The sequence below is a fragment of the Ceratotherium simum genome, chromosome 22, assembly GCF_057802395.1.
Source record: "Ceratotherium simum simum isolate JZ-2026a chromosome 22, ASM5780239v1, whole genome shotgun sequence".
NCBI classification, from domain to species: domain Eukaryota; kingdom Metazoa; phylum Chordata; class Mammalia; order Perissodactyla; family Rhinocerotidae; genus Ceratotherium; species Ceratotherium simum.
The window spans coordinates 13,386,213-13,407,778 of record NC_141921.1 but is presented as its reverse complement, the minus strand read 5'-3'; the positions used below and the strand labels follow the sequence as shown (position 1 = coordinate 13,407,778).

Sequence of the window (21,566 nt, the reverse complement as noted above, 5' to 3'; positions counted from 1 at the left end):
GAAATTATAAAAAGTATTTATAAATTTGCCAAGCCACAGAATGCTAATGTAAAAGGCAGTTTATAATTGCCTACTTCTTAGTTTTCATTGAAAATTAAGGCCTATAAGGGTTAAGAATTCTAATTAATATATGTCATTAAAGCTACGAAAAATTAATAAGGAAAACATCTTTGTATTCAAGAAAAGTAAGATGTATGTTTTCAGTAAAGAAGGTATAAAGAATGAAAGTATTTTTGTTTGTTTTGTTAAGAAAGATAAATTTGTCCTAAAGTACTAGAAGGAAAAAAGAAGGCATGGGACAAATTCGGAATGTAAAAATAAAGTTCTAGACCGTTTGTGGAAGAGGAAGCCTGAGGAAATAATTTTGTACATGGCCAAATTGGCTAAGATTGAAATGAATTTAATTAAGTAAATGAGTTTTAACATCAAAAGCAAGCAGGTAGAAAATTAGAATTCAGTTTTTTGCCCTCTCTTAAAAGGATAATTTTCCTAAACTTTTAGTCTGCTCTTGATAAAGAGGTTATGATGACCCATTCCTACTCCCAGTAGGAACATTAAAAGTTAGAATGGCTAGCTACTGGGGAATATTATAGACAGCTATATAGTCAATGCTTTGTGTTCTTCTGTCACATCATAGCAGACCAAGGAGGAGTCTGTGCTTTAGCTAATACATCTTGCTGTGTCTATGTTAATGCTAGTGGCACTATAGAAGAGAGTGCAATGAGGTTACCAGAAAAGCCACTGGGCTAACAGAAAGAAGCCAGCCAGACTTTCCACTCTTGGGCCCCTTAATAGCTATCCTTTTTCTCTTGCTCTTTGGACCCTGCATATTTAATTGTCTGATACAGTTTGTGACTAAACACATTGGGGCTATAAAATTACAGATGGTCATTACACAAGGATATGAACAACTGTGTGTGTGTGTGTGTGTGTGTGTGTGTGTGTGTGTGTGAGGAAGACCAGCCCTGAGCTAACATCCAATGCCAATCCTCCTCTTTTTTTTTTCTGAGGAAGATTGGCCCTGGGCTAACATCCACGCCCATCTTCCTGTACTTTATATGGGACGCCGCCACAGCACTGCTTGACAAGCAATGCATTGGTGCGTTCCCAGGATCCGAACCTGCGAACACCGGGCCACCGAAGCAGAGCTTGCGCACTTAACTGCTGTGCCACTGGACCAGCCCCAGGAAACGAACAACTTGAGGTTATGCCTGGTGACCCATAAACCTATCTTAGATTAGCTGGGGAAAACTTCTGCTCCTCTACTAGTCCCTATGACAATGCTCATACCCAGCAGAAAGCAGTTACAGAAGATGAACCTTCGATCCATGCCCCTCAAGAATGAAGAGCAGGATAAAACTAGAGGAGGGATTTTGTCTTCCACTAATTGCCCTGAGGCACTCAAGGGACGTTTCGGAAGCATTTAACTGTTTCTCTAAATTGTTTTCTTCTTTTTTGTTAAGAGATGCAATCACCAACCACCTGAACCAGTACAAACCCCAGCACAAGAGCGATGCCTACACAGATGGGCCAAAAAGTGCCCAAGAGATGACCTTTGCCTCATTTTTAATGCCAAGATCTCCACCCCAGGAGGAGCTTAGGCCTTATTACCATAACATGTGATATATGTGGAAGCATGTTTTCCAGCTGAGGCTGTGCAGCAAATACCCACTTCTCCCTTTTGAATATTCATTCCCCATCAGAAATAAAAGGCCCCTGCTGTCCCTTTTGCTCAGGGACAGCCACAACTTTGGAAACGATTCCATGTGGTCTCCTATTTGCTGCCAATAAACTCCAGTTTGCGTGACAACTACTTCTGGTGGAGAGTCTGATTTTAATTCACCAGGAAGCAAACCCACTTTGGTTCCATAACACTGCCAATTCTGTTCCTAAAAATAAAATGTGTCCTCTGTACTCCATGATGCAGGTGTGAGCTGCTGTCCTAGAACAGACCCTCATTATCTCTCACCTAGATGACTGGCTCCTCACAAGTGTATCTGCTTCTAGTTTTGCACTTTTACCAGTTACTCCCTTTCTAAATCTATATCTGATCATGCCATAATCCTGCTTTAGAATGTCACCCTGTTTTTCTCAGGATAAACTCTAAGCTTTTTAGTTTAGGGGCCGGCCCGGTGGCGCAAGCGGTTGGGTGCGCGCGCTCCGCTGCGGCGGCCCGGGGTTCGATGGTTCAGATCCCGGGCGCGCACCGACGCACTGCTTTGGCAAGCCATGCTGTGGTGGCGTCCCATATAAAGCGGAGGAGGATGGGCACGGATGTTAGCCCAGAGCCCTCTTCCTCGGCAAAAAAAGAGGAGGATTGGCGGATGTTAGCACAGGGCTGATCGCCTCACAAAAAAAAAAAATAAAAAAATAAGCTTTTTAGTTTAGCACACAGGGCCTTACTTACTTCTGAGACCTCATCTCTTACACTTTCCCCATAGGGACTCTCATCTAGAGTTATACCAAACCACTTGCCATTCCCTTATTTTTTTTTAAATTTTATTTATTTATTTATTTTTTCCCCAAAGCCCCAGTAGATAGTTGTATGTCATAGCTGCACATGCTTCTAGTTGCTGTATGTAGGACGTGGCCTCAGCGTGGCCGGAGAGGCGGTGTGTTGGTGCGCGCCGGGGATCCGAACCGGGGCCGCCAGCAGCAGAGCGTGTGCACTTAACCGCTAAGCCACGGGGCCGGCCCGCCATTCCCTTAAACAACCTTCTTTTCTTAACTCTGAACTCTTTACCTGTTGTTGCCTCTGCAGAAATGTCCTGCTCCATCTTCCGAAAAACTATTGCATGTCTCCATCAGTTAGGGTGCTTTCAGCTACAATTGTCAGAAAACCTTGATTCAAAGGCTTAAGCTAAAAGGGAATTTTAGTATCTTACATAAGACTAGGGATAGGGCAAATTCCAGACATAGTGTGACCATCAAGGCTCAGTGTCTCTACTTCCCTGACATCCTCTTGGTTCCTGTTTATAGTGGTTTCATCCTCATTGTGGAACCAAAATCGCTGCAGCAGTTACAGGGTCACATCTGGATTTGATCATTGATATAAACATAAATAGACCATATTCATATCTAACTTGAACCACTCCTCTTGCATTTTATGCAATACCCCAGAGAGATGTGAAAAAACAGATTCATATTTTAGTATACAATCCTAATTTGACGTTTCCTCTTTCCAGTACCTCTTTTTTAGAGTTCTCTGTGATTTAGTTCCTCTTACTCTTCTTCTCGCAGCGTCTGATGCTATTTTTACTCTTTTGTGTCTGTTAGTGTTCTTTGGTTGCAAGCAACAAAAGCTTGTTCTCCCTAACCTAAGGAAAAGAGTTTTTGGGAAGGCTATAGAACTTGCAGGACCAAAGGGAAGGCAGAGTGTGGAACAGGCAGGAACTAGGTGGCTTCAGGGGGTCGTATCAGCAGGGATTGCTTAACAGTTTTGGCAGGGTGCTGGTGAAATGCATTTCATGATGAAGTGCATGAAATCCAGCTGATTTTAGTCTTTTGGTGACTATCTTCATGATTCAAACTTAAGGAAGGAAGCATCTACTTGGCATATCTTGGGTGATTCACCCATCCGTTGGCTTGGGAAGGGCAGGTACTTGAATTAATGACTGTTAAATCAGATCCAATAAGGAGGAAGAAATACTCCAAGAGGGAGGAATGGACACTGGCCAGACAAAAACAATAAAGTCCCACTATCCCTCCTACCTGAACAACTCATTTCCCTTGGATTTTGAGACCCCTCATTCACTTGGTCTCCTCCTACCTCCCAGGCTGTTCTTCTCTGCTTCCTTTTTGGGCTTTTCTCTTCCTGCCACTTCTTAAATACTGTCATCCTTGGAGCATAGGCCTGGGCATACAACTACCTAGTAAAAGTGAGGCAATGTTGAGAACTAGTGGGGAGTGCCTCAGTCTTGCTCAGAATCCAATGTTTTCCTTTTGTAACCACAGGCCCTCCAGGACCAGTTCAACAGACCCCATCTCTTATCAGCAGAGTGATTAAAAATTGTTTTTCAGAAAAACTGCAAAGTCATGTAGCCATGGCACGTGCAAAAGAAGAAATTGTGACTTGAAACAACCTCAGAACCAAAGATCCTCCTCCCCACAGAACCCAAGGACTGGGAAATGACCGGAACTTGAAAGTCCAACTCTTATCAGAAGCGAGGGCTCCCTCATTCATGAAGATCTGGTGTTAAAATGCCTTCCCCACCTGATCAAAAACGTTTAGAACCCCACCATAAATGTTTAGAACCCTGTCATAAATGTTTAAAGCCTTACCATAAATGCTTGAAGCCCATCAATCAAAACCTGTCCCACCAGCATTTCCGTGTGCCAACCTGTTCTCCCTAACCTTTAAATTTCACCCCAAATCCTGAATCAGGGAGACAGATTTGAGGGCACACACCCTGTCTCCCTGCACATTGATATCGTAGAATAAAAGCTGATTTCTCCTCCTAAAGGCTGATGCCATAATTAATTGGCTTGTTTATCTGCATTGGGCAGAGAACCCCAATTTTGTGCAGTAACACTTTCTCTGAGGTTTGAGATATCTGATTCCATCAAGTTAAGAATATTCTGGCTCTCTGGATTAATAATCCTTAAACTTTTTGCTCTACTACTCTCTAAAATAAATTTGAAAACTATGAGCCCCATCACATACTTTTCATGATAGGTATAAATTGATATTTTAAAATAACCTCCTTTAGGGCTGGCCCCATGGCTTAGCAGTTAAGTGCGTGCACTCCACTGCTGGAGGCCTGGGTTTGGATTCCGGGCGCGCACCGACGCACCACTTGTCTGGCCATGCTGAGGCCGCGTCCCACATACAGCAACTAGAAGGATGTGCAGCTATGACATACAACTATCTACTGGGGCTTTGGGGGAAAAAATAAAATAAATAAAAAATAAAATAAAAAGTTTACATAAAATTATTAAAATAAATAAATAAATAAAATAAAATAATCTCCTTTAAGTATATCCAGTTAACGGTTTTTTTGTGTGTGTGTGAGGAAGATCAGCCCTGAGCTAACATCCATGCTAATCTTCCTCTTTTTGCTGAGGAAGACCAGCTCTGAGCTAACATCTATTGCCAATCCTCCTCCTTTTTTTTTTCCCCAAAGCCCCAGTAGATAGTTGTATGTCATAGGTGCACATCTTTCTAGTCGCTGTATGTGGGATGCGGCCTCAGCATGGCCGGAGAAGCGGTGCATCAGTGCAAGCCCAGGATCTGAATCCAGGCCGCCAGTAGCGGAGCGCGCGCACTTAACTGCTAAGCCACGGGGCCGGCCCTCCAGTTAATTGTAAATACCAGAACAATTTGATTCCCACCATCATCCACTTAAAAAAAACAAGCTCAATAGTTGCTAATTTTTTATTGTTCATTTTTCTCCTTGAATTTGCTTTTCAGTCTACTTCCCCAGAGAATATTGTCTTAATATAATATAGTCTGATGCTTGAAAATTTTATCATCCTTTTCTGCAATCAAAACATACAAATGAATTTATATAATTTAAAAAAATTTATGATTGTGTTTAAAAATAGTACTATTATTGTTACATAATTGATCAAAATAACATACAGTACAAATTTTATTACTTATTAAACATAAAAATGAGCTGGGCTATGGCTTCTATCTTTCTTTCTTTTTTCCATTTAATTCTTGTACCTGTGGATGAATATTACTTATTTTTAGAATGGACAGAGTTCAACATCAATTCCATTCTTAGTTTTTGTTTGTATAGATAGACATGTGGGAGATCAAAATTGGCCACCTCAAAATATCTCTTTACCTTGATTATTTTCTCTGAAGGACATTTGACCTTCCCCTCCCAAACTGCCTAACAAATTTAACATAGAAGGGCTTTTCCAGGAAGAAGCCACTACCATATGATAGCTGAAGTATAATGTAAAATAGATGTGATAAGAAAGGCACCAAAAAGCCCATCTTGTCAAAAATTCTGTCTCTCCAGCCACATTCTCTATAATTGGCCCTGTAAAGAGTTGTCTGACAAACATTTGCATTTCCATCTCCACGTGAGTTTTCTTCTTCCCCTCTGAAATCCCAAACCACTACCCCCACACCCTCCTTATCTTGAGCTGAAAAATACTTAAGAGAGCAACTTAGTCAGAATGATGAATTGCTCAGTTTCTATTTTCTGAGTTTCTCCCATGTATACATGTTATAAAGCTTTGTCTGATTTTCTCCTGCTATTTGGTCTCATGTCAATTTAAATTGTAGCCCAGCCAGAAAGGACCCAGAGTGGATAGAGGATAGTCTTCTTCCCCTTCAGTTACAAGCACTAAGATAACTTGTTCACATAAATAAGTGGATGAAAATAGAAGTATTATTAAAGCAATGTCACTTAATTGTTTTAACTCTTTTCAAGTTATATGACAAAAATCACAAAATCTATCATCCAAAATTATTTTTAATGGTCTACCAGCCTTCACCAATAGCTTTCAAAACAAAGAATTGGAAACGACTTGCATAAGCATTTATGACCCAACAATTAGAGTCATCAGTATTTCCAAGAGTCCTTTGTGTGTGGGTGTGTGTGTGGGTGTGAGGAAGATCAGCTCTGAGCCAACCTCTGTTGCCAATCCTCCTCTTTTTGCTGAGGAAGATTGGCCCTGGACTAACATCTGTGCCCATCTTCCTCTACTTTATATGGGATGTCGTCACAGCATGGCTTGACAAGCGGTGCGCGGTGCGTGCCAGGAACCTGGGAACTCCCGGGCCACAGCAGCAGAGCACGCACTTAACCGCTACCCACCAGGCCGGCCCCAAGGAGTGGTGTGTTCTCAAGCCAATCTGTTTTCGAAAACAATACACCATCAATCTGATGACTATTGCTCTGAACACTCTCGGAGGGCAACACTCTTGGAGGGCCAGTGTTGTGCCTTGCTTGTAACAATCCTTGTGGCCACAATTAAGAGCAAAATCCCCAGGGCTGGGGAAGGAGGGAGCTGGTTATAATGACTCAGCAGTTCGTCAGATGGCAAGGTCACCACTTGATTATTGCCCTTCAGACTTTTAAGAAGTCAGACTCACTAGAAAAAAAAATTGAGGGCTGGCCGATGGCTTAGTGGTTAAGTGCGCGTGCTCCGCTACTGGTGGCCCGGGTTCTCCGGCCATGCTGAGGCCGCGTCCCACATACAGCAACTAGAAGGATGTGCAACTATGACATACAACTATCTACTGGGGCTTTGGGGGGAAGAAAAAAAAGGAGGAGGATTGGCAATAGATGTTAGCTCAGAGCCGGTGTTCCTCAGGAAAAAGAGGAGGATTAGCATGGATGTTAGCTCAGGGTTGATCTTCCTCACAAAAAAAAAAAAAAAGAAAGAAAAAAAAATTGAGGCAGTCCATCAGATCCTGCAGAAGATAGTGGGAGGGATGGGATACATAGGATGTGTCTATTGATGGTTAACCTTTGCTGGGCTGAGTTTGAAGGATCCTAAATTCTGATCACATAAGCCGAAATTTGAATGTCATTATGAGGATATCTGGTGTGAAACGTTGGGCACTTGGTCGCTCAGGACGCCATTTGTATTGGGGAGACAGTGGTGAGGAATTGGGGGGGGAGGGTAAAAAAAGAGAAGAGCAGCGCCTGGGGCGATGGGGGAAGACCAAGGTGTGGGGAGAGAAAGGCAGGGCTACACCGGGACAAACCTGCTTCTTCCCAACTCCTGCCAAGGAAAACACAAATTCAAGACATCTCTCAGCCGAAACGGCAAGGGCTATTTCAAATCTCAAATCTCTAACTTAATACCCGTCTGACTTTGGACAAGCTAATTTACCTGCTGAGTCTGCCCAATCTGTAAAACGGAATGTGAATACCTAACTTCCTCACAGGAGGCTTCCAGTGTGCTGGTAACGTCTATCTTCGTTTAGATAGTAGCTACATTGCAAAAAAAAACCTCACAGAGCGTTACGTTTAAGATTTGTGCATTTTTTTGTATGTATGCTATACTTCCATATAAAGGCTTACAAGAAATAAAATTGAAAAGAACATCCTCCTTCCAGCGTTGCTGTGAAGATTCAATAAAATCATGTTTATAGCCTGGTACAGTGCTTGGCACATAAAGCCGTGGCCAGGGTCCACCGACCAGATAGAGAGACGAGGAACTTTCTATGTCCTGGAGTCCGGAGACCCCAGGTCTTCCTTGTTATGGTCAGCCTTTGTGTTGTGGCTGCTCTCTATGGCCTCAGTTAGCCCCACCAAATAAGATTAGATAAAATCTGGGCAGCTGGCCCACCCAACTCTAATGGAGAGAATGGGGATGTGGGAGATCAAGATTTGGTCACCCTGAAATATATCTCTTTACCTTGATTGTTTTCTCTGAGGGACATTTGACCTCCCCCACTAACTGCCTAAAGAATTTGACATAGTAACTCCTTCCTGGAACAGATCTTCTATCTGATGGCTGTAATATAATGTAAAATAGATGTTACAATAGGAAAGGCACCAACAAGCCCATCTTATCAAAAATTCTGTCTCTCTGGCCACATTCTCTAGATGGCCCTGCAAGGAGTTGCCAGACAAACATTTACATTTATAAGGGAAATCTCCATTTGTAAAGGTATCTCTCTCTCTGTATTGGGAAGAGGGGGGGATGGCCTCATTTCTAGAAACTTATCAATGTGGAATGTGAGGCCTTAAAACTACATAATAACCTTACTCTTGTTTACTTGCTTCAGTGGTAATCTCCTGGAACTGACTCCCCCTACCCTCAATATCCTCCTTTGTTCTTAGCTAAAGATGGTATTTAACAAGAGAATTTCTGCTATTGTGTTGAGAAACTCAGTGTCCCCGGTTTCTCCCATGTATACATGTTATTAAACTTGGTATTATTTTCTCCTGCTAACCTATCTTATTAATTATTTGGCCAGCCATAAGAACCTAGACGGAAAGGGCAGACGGGGATTCTCCCTCTTCCCCCACAGAGGGGAAACCCCAGGCAGTGAGCGCTGCAGGACAAGACACCAGAAAAACACGAAACGTGGCACTCAGGAAGCCTCCTCCCTGCGGCAGGGGAATGAGCTCCAACGGCCTAGAGCGGCGTGGCCACCACGCGCGGTGCACTGTGGGCCAGCAGAGGCTCAGCCTGGCCCCGCCCCCAGGGCCCCCTCCGTGGTCAGCGGCGCATGCTTCGCTGTGCAGGCGCATTCTCCAAACTTGGGGGTTTCGTTTGTCCGTGCTGGTCCCAGTGGGACCACCAGCACCCTGGGGCGGGGATGGTGCAGCCTCGCAGGTCTGGCATGCTCACCACTTCCACCCCAACCCCCGAGCTCTTTTCCGGGGGTAAGAGGCGGGGTCCACCACTGCCAGGTCGGCTGAACGCCCGGCCTCCGTCCCTCCTCTGGGAGGAGCAGCCTCTTCACCGCCAGACTTAAGCCTGATCCCTGCCTCCACTTTCCGGTGACTTTCGTTGCAGCCCACCATTCCCGGAAGCTGAGGCCCATTGGATCCTTAGCAGGGCGCCGAGCTGAGCCGAGTTCACACTCCCCTGTTCACGCTCTGGGCTCGTGCTGAGGTGAGTTCCTCCTGCTGCTGCCCCATCTTTCTCTCCAAAGGTGTCCGCTCCCTAGATAGAGCGGAGAGCGTAGCCTCTGGAGGCGGCCAGACTTGGTTTCGGGTTTGAACTTTTCTTCTTCGCTGTGTGATCTTGGATGAGTTCCCGGTTTCTCTGGACTTCAGTTTCCTCAGCAGTGAAACGAGTTCCTACATCAGAACTGTAGCGAGAATTAAGTGAGATAAAGTTTTTAAAGCTCCCGACACACTTAAGGTGCTCAGTAAGTTTTAGTTCCCATCTTTTTTGTTTGCTCAACGACATAGTTTTTCCAGGAGCTCTGTCCTTCCTATGGAATTGGAGAGGTGGCTTCTCAGAAGTGGCGGGAGCGGGTAGAATTCTCTTACTTAGGCAGTTGCCTTGGGTTTGGCATGTTTATCTGTTGCCCCAGAGAATGTTTTTCTGTTGCCACTTTTTTAAGTGAGACGAATTTGAACCTTCACCGACTCTGAACCTTCACCGGGTGGGGCTGCTATTAATTAACTCCTCCTTTCAGCTTGTCCACACTCAGGGCTGTACGACCTCCCTTAGAAGAGGGCTGGTGGTTCTGCTCCGGCATGTTACTTTTCCCAAGGTCTAAGTTTTGTCATCTGAAATACAGGAGCAATCCTAGCATAATCCTGTCTGGAGCCACTGGTATTTTTTGTGGCTAAAGTGTTTTGATATTTTGCAGAGATGATTCTTTCCAGGTTACCCAAGAAGTAAAGGAGGCTGGCGATGGAGGCAGTGACTTCCTCAAATACCCCTCCAGCTGGCCAAAGTCCAACTGTCAAGATCACCCCCATTTGCCTCTCTTTGTGGGTGTTTAGTGTATGTGTATGTATGTATGGAGCATGCACTCTGGGAGTGAGGAGTTCAGACAGATGATGGGCCCTGACCTCAAGGAGTACCTAGGTTTGTAGGAGAAACATAACACACAAATGCAGTGATGTATATGGGAGGAGTCAGAAATTTAAAGTGCCAGCTGAAGGATTAGCAGCAGTCAGCCGAGCAAAGGTGAGACTTGGGGAAGGAAAGTGTGCAGAGGCCTGGAGTCAAATGAGTGGTGGCTTGTTCTGCAAAGTCTGGAACATGGAGTCTGGAGTCTGGAAATGAGGAGGTGGAGAAATGAGGAAGGTGGGAAGCCAGATTATGAAGAGTATTACTAAAGAGTCTGGACTTTATCCTCAAGGTAGGAGAGAACTGCTGGAAGAGTTTGAGCCTGAGAGTCACATGGTTGCATTTGGTGAATGGATTGTGGGAAGAGGGGAGACACTGGAAGCAGAGAGATCCCTGGTTCAGGTCAGGGTGGTCAGAGCTAACATAGTGGCAGTGGAGGGAAGTATGGATGGACTGGAGAAAGATTTAGGAAGTATATATTTTTAAATTATTTTCACATACATTAAGAAGTACACAAAGTGTTATTTCAGTCTTAGGTTTTACATTACAGTTTAGAGCAAACACTGTCTTTTTTTATATTTACAAGTATTAACAGGATTTTTAACTCACCCAAACAGACCAAATCTGAGCCACCATTGCCCATGTTGGTTTCTTAGAATTACAGGAGAAGATGTACTCCCCTCCCCTTCACCTGTCAAGACTAGAATCTGATAATACTCAGAAAGGCCAGAAATGAACTGAAATACTTTATTTAGATGGCTTTTTTAAGACCCCATGGATTATGCTGTGAACATGTTGTCTGGTTTGCTTTAACACATTGTCCAGGGTCTTGAGTCTGTGGTGAGACAGAGTATACAGAAAGAAAGCGGGGATCAGGCACTGTGCAAAGTGCTTTAGATATAGTATCTCTTAAGAATGGGGGGGCTGAGATTCAAACCCAGGTCTATGCAACCCCGTAGTTTGAACTGTTTCCTCTGCACTCTGCTGCTGGATTTGACAAGTACAGTTTTGGACACATTGAGTCTCAGATGCCTGTAGGACATACACTGGAGATGTCCAAAGGGAGCCGAATAGACCGAACTGGTGGGAAGAATCAGTGCCTAAGGTGGTAACTGAAGACATGAGCTCAACTAGGGAGTGAGAAAAGGATTGGGGACAGAACCCTGAGGGACACCGACATTGATGGGAGGCAGAGGAAAGGCCCATGCAGCCAGGGGACACTCATGTAAATACTGCTTCCACTTTTTCCTGTGTTTTCGAGTTCCCTGTGTCCAGGCAGGAACTATAGAGCCCTCCTCTGAGAAGAGAAGACTGAGCCCCAGCGAGAAGGAAGGCAGGCACTGAGTTGGAATAATAAAACCTGAGTCCTGATACTCCCCCCCACCCCACCACATACACTCAGTTTCTCTGTTTTATATCTAGAATCTCTCCCAAGATAACATGCGGGTTTCTGAGTGCTGCCAGAGGTCCAGCTCTGCAGCTCCTGACAGACTCAGAGCCTGTTAATGCAGGGCTAGGCTGGAAAGCCGTTGAGTCAGGCAGAAGATGAGGAAGTCAAGAGCTGTCATAGGATGACTTCCTGTCCTCAAGACAAACATCTGTCTTGTGCTGCACCCTCTCCAAAGAGTTCCTTTGGAACTCTTGTTCTTTGCAGATCTTTCTTAGGTGTTCCTACCTCTTGATCCCTGCCCTGCCCTCCAAGCCTCATTTTGGTTTTCAGTTTCACCAGCAAAAGAAAAGGAGAAGCAGACATCAGGTTTCTTCTTCCTTTTCCCCTCAGGCTGGTGTTTGTTCAAGCTCTCAGCCCAGGTGTAATTTCAGAGCCCTCCCATGTGTGCTGGGAAATCGGGGAGAGACCAATAGGTCACTTGTTTGGGGATCAAGTCCAGGAAACTAGTCACAGACCCTGGTGGCAGCTGGCAGGCTAGTTCCTCCTGTGAAGTCCAGACATGCTTGCCTGACCCCTAAGAAGTTTGATAACAAAGAGTATTGCCCTCAGCGATCTGTGGTTTGCTGCCCAGATTGAACATTTTTGTTTCTGTTTTAACAGAAAAGAGCATGTTTACCATAACCAGGTTATACTAGACTCTAAAATTCTTCCTGAGTCAAAAGTATGAGGAAAGACAACTTTAGTGTATTGGTTGTATTCATCACTTGTCTTATCACCTGCTCTACCGTAATAATCTTGATGTCCTTTCAGAACTTGGAAACAAAGGTTATATTTATAAAGGCACTGTTGACAATGAAGTTAATCCAGGGAGAGTGATATTTATAGTACTGATGAGTTCACGGGAAAAGGTTGTTTCTACATTATTGGCTCTTGGTGTGGTGAGTGTTCTTTCTGCTTTTTGGTTGGATGACTCCTGTTTCTTAAGACTTGACTTAACTCAGACTTGACTTGAGTCAGATATCACCTCCAAGAAGCCATCCTAGCCAGATTCCTCTTTTCTTGCAGCACTTGTGCAGATTTTGGTCATCTCTCTTATACATTGTGCTGGACATCCTCTGTCCTCCGCCCACCAGAACATGAACTCCAGGGGAGCCGAGACTCTACTTGAATATGTGTGTCTCTTGGGTCAGGCACAAGGCCTGGAACATTCATCATTTGCTGACTGAATGAGTATTCTTGCGCCATTTGGAGACTTCTGATTTTCCTAGCTCTCCAAAGGTGGTTGTTCCAATCACTCACATGCTTTGCTCAGTTGGAAATTTTCTTCTATCTGTAATTTACTGCTTTCTGCTGCACTGATGTCCTGTGTCTAGTTCCCCTTCCCCTTGACTCTTGGGAGAGTCCAGTTCTTAAAAGCCAATGTCAATATTCCATGGTCCTTGCGCTACAGAAATCACTTGGTTTTCTGTAGCACAGCACATTTTACATGTGTTTACTGTGAGGCATTGCACATGTATTTTATAGGTCTGTGTTTACCTGCCTTTTTCTTGCCTTTTTCCATTAGCTCCTCCTTGGGTCCTTGGCTCTGCTACTTCTTATTTGTTTTTCTTTTTTGATGAGGAAATCAGCCCTGAGCTAACATCCGATGCCAGTCCTCCTCTTTTTTTGCTGAGGAATATTGGCCCTGGACTAGCATCCGTGCCCATCTGCCTCTATTTTATATGGAATGCTGCGTGACAAGCCGTGCGTGTGCACACCTGGGATCCTAACCTGCGAACCCCGGGCTGCCGAAATGGAGTGCACACACTTAACTGCTGCGCCACCGGGCCAGCCCCATTTTTTTGTGTGTGAGGAAGATTAGCCCTGAGCTAACATCCAGTGCCAATCCTCCTCTTTTTGCTGAGGAAGACTCGCCCTGGGCTAACATCCCTGCCCATTTTCTTCTACTTTATGTGGGATGCCGCCACAGCATGGCTTGACAAGTGGTGCCTCGGTGCGGGCCCGGGATCTGAACCCGCGAACCCCGGGCCGCCAAAGTGGACTGCACGCACTTAACTGCCACGCCACCAGGCTGGCCCCAAGCTCTACCACTTCTTAGATGTTGATTGGGGTGAGTAACTTCACCTGTCTGAGCCTGTTTTTTATCTAAAAAATGCTGTACTTTCCTTATAAGAGCCCACTCGGGCCTGTCAGCATGGCCGATCTCTGTGAGAGGGACTCAGAGAATCTTTGTAGTTCTGACAACCTCCTGGGAATGTTCATTTCATCCTCAGAGGAGTGACCTTTTCCTGAGCCTCTTCTGTCACCTGGTCTCGCTTTGTCTCATAATGACCTTTGCCTGTCTTACACTGGCTTGAGACATTATGTAATCAAGGCTGGGTCCTTCTGGAGAGACACTCTGCCTTTGTTTTTAGGTGTTGGAGCTCTTTAATACAGACCTTTAGCCTGGTAGAAGGAAGGGCAGCCAGGCTGGTGGTCCAGTTAGGGTTTGTCCAGGAGCTACTGGCTTTGGTACGTTCTGGGCACCGTGTTTCAGTTGCCTCTGCTCATAGGCACATGCACACAACTGCATGTTTGTTCTCCTGTCACCTCTGTGCCCCTTTCCCTCCCATGTTTTACAGGAGTCTTGACCGGTGGGTAGCTGAGGCCCAGCCAGCAGCACTGACCTCCGCACCATTCTCTCCCTGTCTGTGTTTCAGGGGGCAATGGCAGCTTCCTGTGTTCTCCTGCACACTGGGCAGAAGATGCCCCTGATTGGACTGGGCACCTGGAAGAGTGAGCCTGGGCAGGTGAGGGATGAGGGAAGAGGAGGAGGGCTTCTTGCACCTCTGCCAGGGAAAAGGCAGTATTTGGGAGAGGGTCCCTACATTTTTCCTAGCAGCCCCACCCCCATACTCCAGGTAGGAATGAACCTGGAGGTCAGTTGGAAGAAACAAGAAGGGACCAGCAGTGAGCCCTTGGCTTCCCCAGCTGACTCAGAGGAGTGCCTGAGGGGCCCAGCAGGGCCAAGGGCATACAAAGGAACCCTTTCCCTGACTGGATCTGCACTGAGTGCTGTGGCAGACATGGGACCCCTCGGTGCCTGGCCCTGTGCCGACCCCTCATATGGCACTTACCACCCTGTGCTGTGATCATGTCTCCCATACTGGGTGCCTTGGAGGGCTGGGCCTTTCCCTAGCGCTCAGTCCAGAGTAGGCACGCAGCAGGTGTCAGGGTTTGAAGAATAACTAGGGCAACTGTTAGCAAACTTTTCCTTAAAGAACCTGATGGTTAATAGTTTAGATTTTGCTGGACAAGTTGCAAAATGAAGGAGATTATGTACTTATGTAACCACTTAAAAATGTAAAAATTGTTCTTAGCTCAAGGGCTGAAAAAACAAAAGGCAGCTGCTAGCTGGAGTTTAATGACCCCTGGTATAGACCCTTGCAGCTTAGGGGAGCCTGGGAATGGATACTGTTTTCCTAGGGTTGACACTGCTGGAGGTTCAGCTCCCACCTGGAGTGGGACATCTCCCCAGGGCTTCTTCCTTGTTCCTTGGAAATCTGAGTCTAGGTTTAGAGAAGTTTGGGGATTAAGTTTGGGAGGGACTCCGGCAGGGAGAAGAGCCTCTTCTGTCTGGGATTTAGGTTGGTCTTTGTGGTGTGGTTGGATGGCCTCTGCCTTTTTTCCCTTTGCTTTCCTCCCTACAGCTGCCTAGGACCCTGGAGCCAGCGTCTTTGTGCTCCAGGCAGGCACTGACATGGCCCAGGACAAGTCCAGGAGCTAGATGAAGGCAGTGGATGGAGGCCAGAGCCAGGGCCAAGACGGGGGGCATGGAGCAGCAGAGGTAGGGGCAGGGGTGAGGAGAGTATGTCTGGATGGTAAGAGCCTCACCTAGATGGGGCTCTAGAATGGCAGGGGCCTAATACCCTTGGTTCTGCTTCTGACGCCATGTTTCTAGTCTGGATTTTAGCAAATTGACTGACGTGTCGTTGTACTTGGTGCCTGCTTTCTTCTCTCGTGACGGAGGGCTCTGGGCCCAGCTTTCATCTCACTTCTCTGCCTTCCTTAGTTTTCTCCCCCTCTCATCTCTTCTGCTCCCTTGAGCTCCCCGAGCTCCCTTGGTCTACTTGGCTCCCTGAGAGTCCCTCCGTGTGGCTTGGCCTAGGAATTACTTACCTGTGTATCATGTTTACCAGCTTCTCAGGGCTGGGGACCTGTCTCCATGACCTATACTTCTGTCCTCTGTCAATGTATCCATCTGTCTTCTGAGTATCTAGCTGGGAACACAGTGTTAGTGTTTTGCTGGGCCCTGCTGACATTGCTTGGGTAGCAAGGAACCCTGGAGGTTAGTAGGGTGAGAACTAAGGATTTGGGGTCTCTGAAGAGGCTTCTGGTCCCCTAGACTAGAACTGTCTTCCGTCTTCTCACCCCACTGCATGGATGACTGCAGTGGTATATTCCTGCCACCTCCCCCCATCAGTGACCCTCAGGAGGGCAGTTTCTGGCCCAGAGCAACAGAACTGAAACCTCTGCTTCTCTCACCTGGCAGGTAAAAGCAGCTATTAAGTATGCCCTGAGTGTAGGCTACCGCCACATTGACTGTGCTGCCATCTACGGCAATGAGACCGAGATCGGGGAGGCCCTGAAGGAGAATGTGGGACCTGGCAAGGTGAGGACTGGAGCTACAGATGGGTGGTGTGAGAGAGCTCAGGGGCTGGGGCTGGGGCCAGGCCCTGGCTAGAGGGATCTGGCATCAGTTTCCTTCTGATTCCTCTCCCAGAGGTGAGGGTGGGTGAGACTGGGTGCCTATGGCTCTTCTCACTATGGGCCCTGCCCTCTGCACCAGGCAGTCCCTCGGGAGGAGCTGTTTGTGACTTCCAAGCTGTGGAACACTAAGCACCACCCCGAGGATGTGGCGCCTGCCCTCCAGAAGACACTGGCTGACCTCCAGCTGGAGTATTTGGACCTGTACCTGATGCACTGGCCTTTTGCCTTTGAGTGAGCCTTGCCAGGGCCTTCATCCAGGGAGTCGGGGGTTGGAGGAGTTGTGTTAGTAACTTATCATAAGTCATAGTAGCTGAGCAGGAGAGGAACCCTTATCTGTATGGCAAGCTGAGGACCTTGCCATAGGAACTCAGCCTTTTCTGCTACAGAAGCCAGTTTAGCTACAGAAAAAAGGAGGGCAGCTTCACATGGTGTGTATCCTAGGGTGTACATGAGTGGTCCCTGTTGCTCCCTTTGTTAATTCAGGAAAGGCACCAGCTTCTGCTGATCAAGGCCCTGGAGTTGCATGTAGTAAAGGATAAGCTCCAGCAGAGTGGGGGAGGGGAGCCTGCTATCAGCTCTGTGCCCTGTGCTGGAAGAAGACAGCCAGGGCATGCAACCCCTTGAGGAGGAATGCGTTAACAAAGACTTCCCAGAGGAGAGGAGGCATAATCTGGGTCGAGGAGGAAGAAGAGGGGGAACAGGCATTCCATTATAGAGTTAACACCTGGGTCATGATCTGGAATGGTGACAAACCATGCTTGTTTCTCATTCTTGGTCCTTTGCCCTTTCTGGGCTTGGAGTATGGGACATAGAGTGGCTGCATGGGCAGGTAAGGCAGGAGCCTGGCATTTGTGCCCACTCTTGGGGGCTGTCGTTCACTCAGGCAGGGAGACAACCCCTTCCCTAAGAATGCCGATGGGACTGTCCGCTATGACTCCACCCACTACAAGGAGACCTGGAAGGCTATGGAGGCACTGGTGGCTAAGGGGCTAGTGCGGGCCCTGGGCCTGTCCAACTTCAACAGTCGACAGATCGATGATGTGCTCAGTGTGGCCTCCGTGCGCCCAGCTGTCCTGCAGGTGAGCACAGCAAAGCAGATCAGTTGGTTTGGGGGAGGAGTGTGTGTGCAAGAGCATGAGTGAGCAGATGATGGGTCTGCTTCATGGAGATGGCTAGCAACTTGTCAGAAGTGTTGGTGGAGGGGCTGGCCCGGTGATGCAGCGGTTAAGTGCACGCGCTCGGCTTCGGCAGCCTGAGGGTTCGCAGGTTCGGATCCCGGGCACGCACAGATGCACCACTTGTCAGGCCATGCTGTGGTGGCGTCCCATATAAAGTAGAGGAAGATGGGCACTGATGTTAGCCCAGGGCCAATCTTCCTCAGCAATAAGAGGATTGGCATCAGATGTTAGCTCAGGGCTGATCTTCCTCACAAAAGATAAAATTAACTTAAAAAAAAAACAACAAAAGAAGTGTTGGTGGAGAAATCCTCTGCATAAAGAAGGGAATTGAAATGTGGGAAGAGAATAAAATAGATAATGGAAAATGGCGAATGAGAAAAGCAGGCTGAGGGGAACTGCGGGGGCGGTCAGCAGTGCAGGGGGTCAGGATGTGCATGCCTAGGTGGGGCCAGGCAAGCTGGATGTGGCCACCCCATGGTGATGGGTTGTTTCTTGGCTCAGGTGGAATGCCACCCATACCTGGCTCAGAACGAGCTGATTGCCCACTGCCAAGCACGTGGCCTGGAGGTGACTGCTTATAGCCCTCTGGGCTCCTCTGATCGCGCTTGGCGTGATCCTGCTGAGCCTGTCCTGCTTGAGGAGCCAGTGGTCCTGGCACTAGCTGAAAAGTATGGCCGGTCTCCAGCTCAGATCTTGCTCAGGTGTGGTCAGTCTTGGGGAAAGGAGGTCAGGTCGGGGAGGGGGCTCCTGGGTTGGGAGGCAAGGGTTGAAGCGTTCCTTATCCCAGTGCCTAGATGAGGCTGAGAATCTTGCCGTGTGAATCTGGGGGAAGGCCACTCTGAGGCATGTTCCCCATTCCACTGGGGCTCAGGACCTCTAGGAGCTTAGAGAAGGTTGCATGGAGGACAAAACAATGCTTATGAATACTGACTCCTCTTCCTCATCTACCTCAATCCCCCACTTTAGGTGGCAGGTCCAGCGGAAAGTGATCTGCGTCCCCAAGAGTGTCACACCTTCCCGCATCCTTCAGAACATCCAGGTGCTTGGTGATGGGTGCTGTCTTCTTTAGCCCATTGGGACACAGTCTAGCCCCGACTCTATCTGGCTAAGAAGGCAGCATTTGGGAACCTCAACTTTCACTCACAAAGGTGGCTTTCCTGACCCCCATTCCCTATCCCCAGGTGTTTGACTTCACCTTTAGCCCGGAAGAGATGAAGCGGCTAGATGCCCTGAATAAAAATTGGCGATACATTGTGCCCATGCTTATGGTGAGTATGTATCACCCCTTCCAGAGTCAGGGATTGTAAGATTTGGGGCAGGATTCCGGCCCAAGTCTGGCCTCAACCTTGCTGGTCAGAGGAGGGGCAGGATGTTGTTGATAGGATTGCTGTCCTGGACACAATGGGCTCTTTTCTTTTTATTCAGCTCAGAGTAGTAGTATGGCTCAGGGATAATGCATATAGCCTGTGAGTCCCAGTCCTGCCTCTTGATATCTTGTAACCTGGAACGAGTTTTTTAACTTCTCCAAGCCTCAGCTTCCTGTCTGTGAAATGCTCCCAGTTCCTGACACACAGCAAGTTCTCAGTAAATGAAATAAATGAGAGGAGCCTAGAAGGTATTCTCAGCCTTGTTAGAGGGGTCAAGGTTGGGTTGCAGCACATAGGGAAATAAATAGTTCCTTATTCCAGCTGAGATTGCAAATTCTTAGAGGGCAAGGTCAGTTACGTAGCAGGCTGTGGATTTGGTACTGGAATGCTGTTGATATTGGCATTCTCTGAGGCCAGGGCCCTATCACTGTCATCTGGCATGCTGCTGTACACAGGTGAGGTTGTTCAGGAACATTTGGGGAAAGATGCTTTGCCTCTTTGGAATGTCACTTCTTGCTAATGGAGTAATTTGTCCCTCTCTTTTCAGGTGGATGGGAAGAGGGTTCCAAGAGATGCAGGGCATCCTCTATACCCCTTTAATGACCCATACTGAGACCACAGCTTCCTGGCTTCTTTCCAGCCCTCTGGCTATGAGGTCCTGCCACCCTCACAAAGAGGGAGTTAATAAAGCCATTGGAGCATCCACACTGCTTGCTTTTCTTGTCTGTCTTGTCAGACCTGGGATGGAAACTGTTTCCTTTATGAATGCCAGACCTAGGGATGCTTTGCATGACCTGCCTTGAGCCCAAAAACTTCATTATCTTTCTTGGTTCTGGAGGAACCAGGATGTAGCTGAATTCCATTTCTGCTCTCCTGCAATAGGTACATTAGTGGAGTAGTGCCATCTACTGGCAGCACATAGCACTGCATGCTTCCCCAGAGATGTCTTAGTGAGAATGCCAAAAATTGGTCACCTGGACCCCACCCCTCACCCTGATGGGTGCCTAGATTTAGGAATATGAAGAGCCAGAAGAACTTATATTCTGAAGTTTGGGAGTCCCAGCTTGCAAAATCAGGAAAAGTGGGGCTAGGGGTTTTTTCTCTGACGCTACAGTCAGTGTGCATAGGCTACCTAAAGGAGGCAGAGTCAGCCCAAAGCTTGCCACTCTGCACCTAAGGTCCTATCTTATGTACTTTATAGTCCCACCAGAGGCCACTGAGGTTTTAGGAGAGTTTTTGGAAAATCCCTCTAAACTCCAGTCACTTAAGACTCGTTTTAGTTTTCCAGTCGAACCATTGCTCTTCATTCAACAAATATTTATTGGGTACTTATATGGGTTAGGCACAATGCTAGACCCTGGGGATATAGCTATAACCAAGACACATAGGTCCCTGCAGTCTAATTGACAAGACAGACTTTAAAGTAATTGCATAATTAGTTTAATTACAGTTTGAAGAAGTGCTATAAAATGTGCAGAGCAAGAAGCCTACTATTTTAATCAGCTGAGATCTGAAAGATGAATAAAGATTAATTAGTTAAAAGAGGTAAAAGTGGGAATAGTGTTGCATGCAAATTGGATAGCTTGGGGGAAAAGCCTTAAAACTGGAAGAAGCTGTTGGAAAAACTGAAGTCTTCTGTGACAGAAACTGAAAGTGAGCAGGGGTGGAATGGCACGAATTAGGGGCTTGTTGATGGAGGGCCTAGGAGAGTGGGTTAAGATTTTTTTTTATCTTGAATGCAGCAGGAAGCCATGGAAGAGTTTTGAGCAGAAATAATGTGGCATGATGTGTGTCTTAGAAACACAAGCCTGGTGCACTGGAAAGAATGGATTAGAGGGATGAAAAGTGGATGGAGGGAGGCATGTTGGAAGTTAGTCTTTTCGTCCCTGGTCATTTCTACCTGGAACATTCCACCCCTTAGTCCACTGTGCAGGCTAACACCTATTACTTAAATGTTCAGTTTAGCTGTCATTTCCTCTGGGACATCTATCCTGACCTCACCCTCCCCAGGTGGCTCACTATGTGATTCCATAACTCCCTCAGACACTTGCATGGTCCAAGTTTCACAGTTATGAGGCAGTTTGAGTATGATGTGTATTATTTTGCTGGACTGCCATAACAGTACCACAGAATATGTGGCTTAAACAACAGAAATTTATTTTCTCATAGTTCTGGAAGATAGAAGTCCGATATCAAGGTGTTGGTTCTTTCTGAGGGTCATGAGAGAAGGATCTGTTCCAGGCCTCTCTCCTTGGCTTGCAGATGCCCATCTTCTCCTTGTGTGTTTACATTGTTTTCCTTCTGTATGCATCTGTGTCCAAATTTCTTCTTGTAAGGACACTAGTCATATTGAATTGGGGCCCATCTTAATGACCTCATTTTAACTTAAATACCTCTTTAAAGACCCTGTCTGCAAATACAGTCATATTC

General features: G+C 46.7%; 1 protein-coding gene across 2 annotated transcripts; it reads left to right on the top strand.

Moving 5' to 3' along the window:
- Positions 1–9,246: 9,246 nt before the first annotated feature.
- On the top strand, positions 9,247–19,841 carry AKR1A1 (aldo-keto reductase family 1 member A1). Of its 2 annotated transcripts, none has more exons than XM_014796483.2 (9): positions 9,247–9,537; positions 14,464–14,631; positions 16,374–16,493; positions 16,671–16,822; positions 17,475–17,670; positions 18,271–18,470; positions 18,736–18,808; positions 18,951–19,037; positions 19,684–19,841. In XM_014796483.2, the coding sequence occupies exons 2-9, from the start codon at positions 14,548–14,550 to the stop codon at positions 19,747–19,749; spliced, it is 978 nt and encodes a 325-aa protein (XP_014651969.1). In that variant the 5' UTR covers positions 9,247–9,537; positions 14,464–14,547; the 3' UTR covers positions 19,750–19,841. The 2 variants fall into 2 exon arrangements, with proteins under 2 accessions (XP_014651969.1, XP_004442078.1); XM_004442021.3 differs by having other exon boundaries at positions 9,248–9,537; positions 14,542–14,631.
- The last annotated feature ends 1,725 nt before the right edge of the window (positions 19,842–21,566 follow it).

Bases quoted from the DNA above. Each gene is read 5' to 3' on its own strand.
- AKR1A1 (XM_014796483.2), top strand. From the start codon at position 14,548: ATGGCAGCTTCCTGTGTTCTCCTGCACACTGGGCAGAAGATGCCCCTG. The intron at 17,671-18,270 runs GTGAGCACAGCA...TTCTTGGCTCAG, and splicing joins TGCGCCCAGCTGTCCTGCAG to GTGGAATGCCACCCATACCT. The intron at 19,038-19,683 runs GTGAGTATGTAT...CTCTCTTTTCAG, and splicing joins ACATTGTGCCCATGCTTATG to GTGGATGGGAAGAGGGTTCC.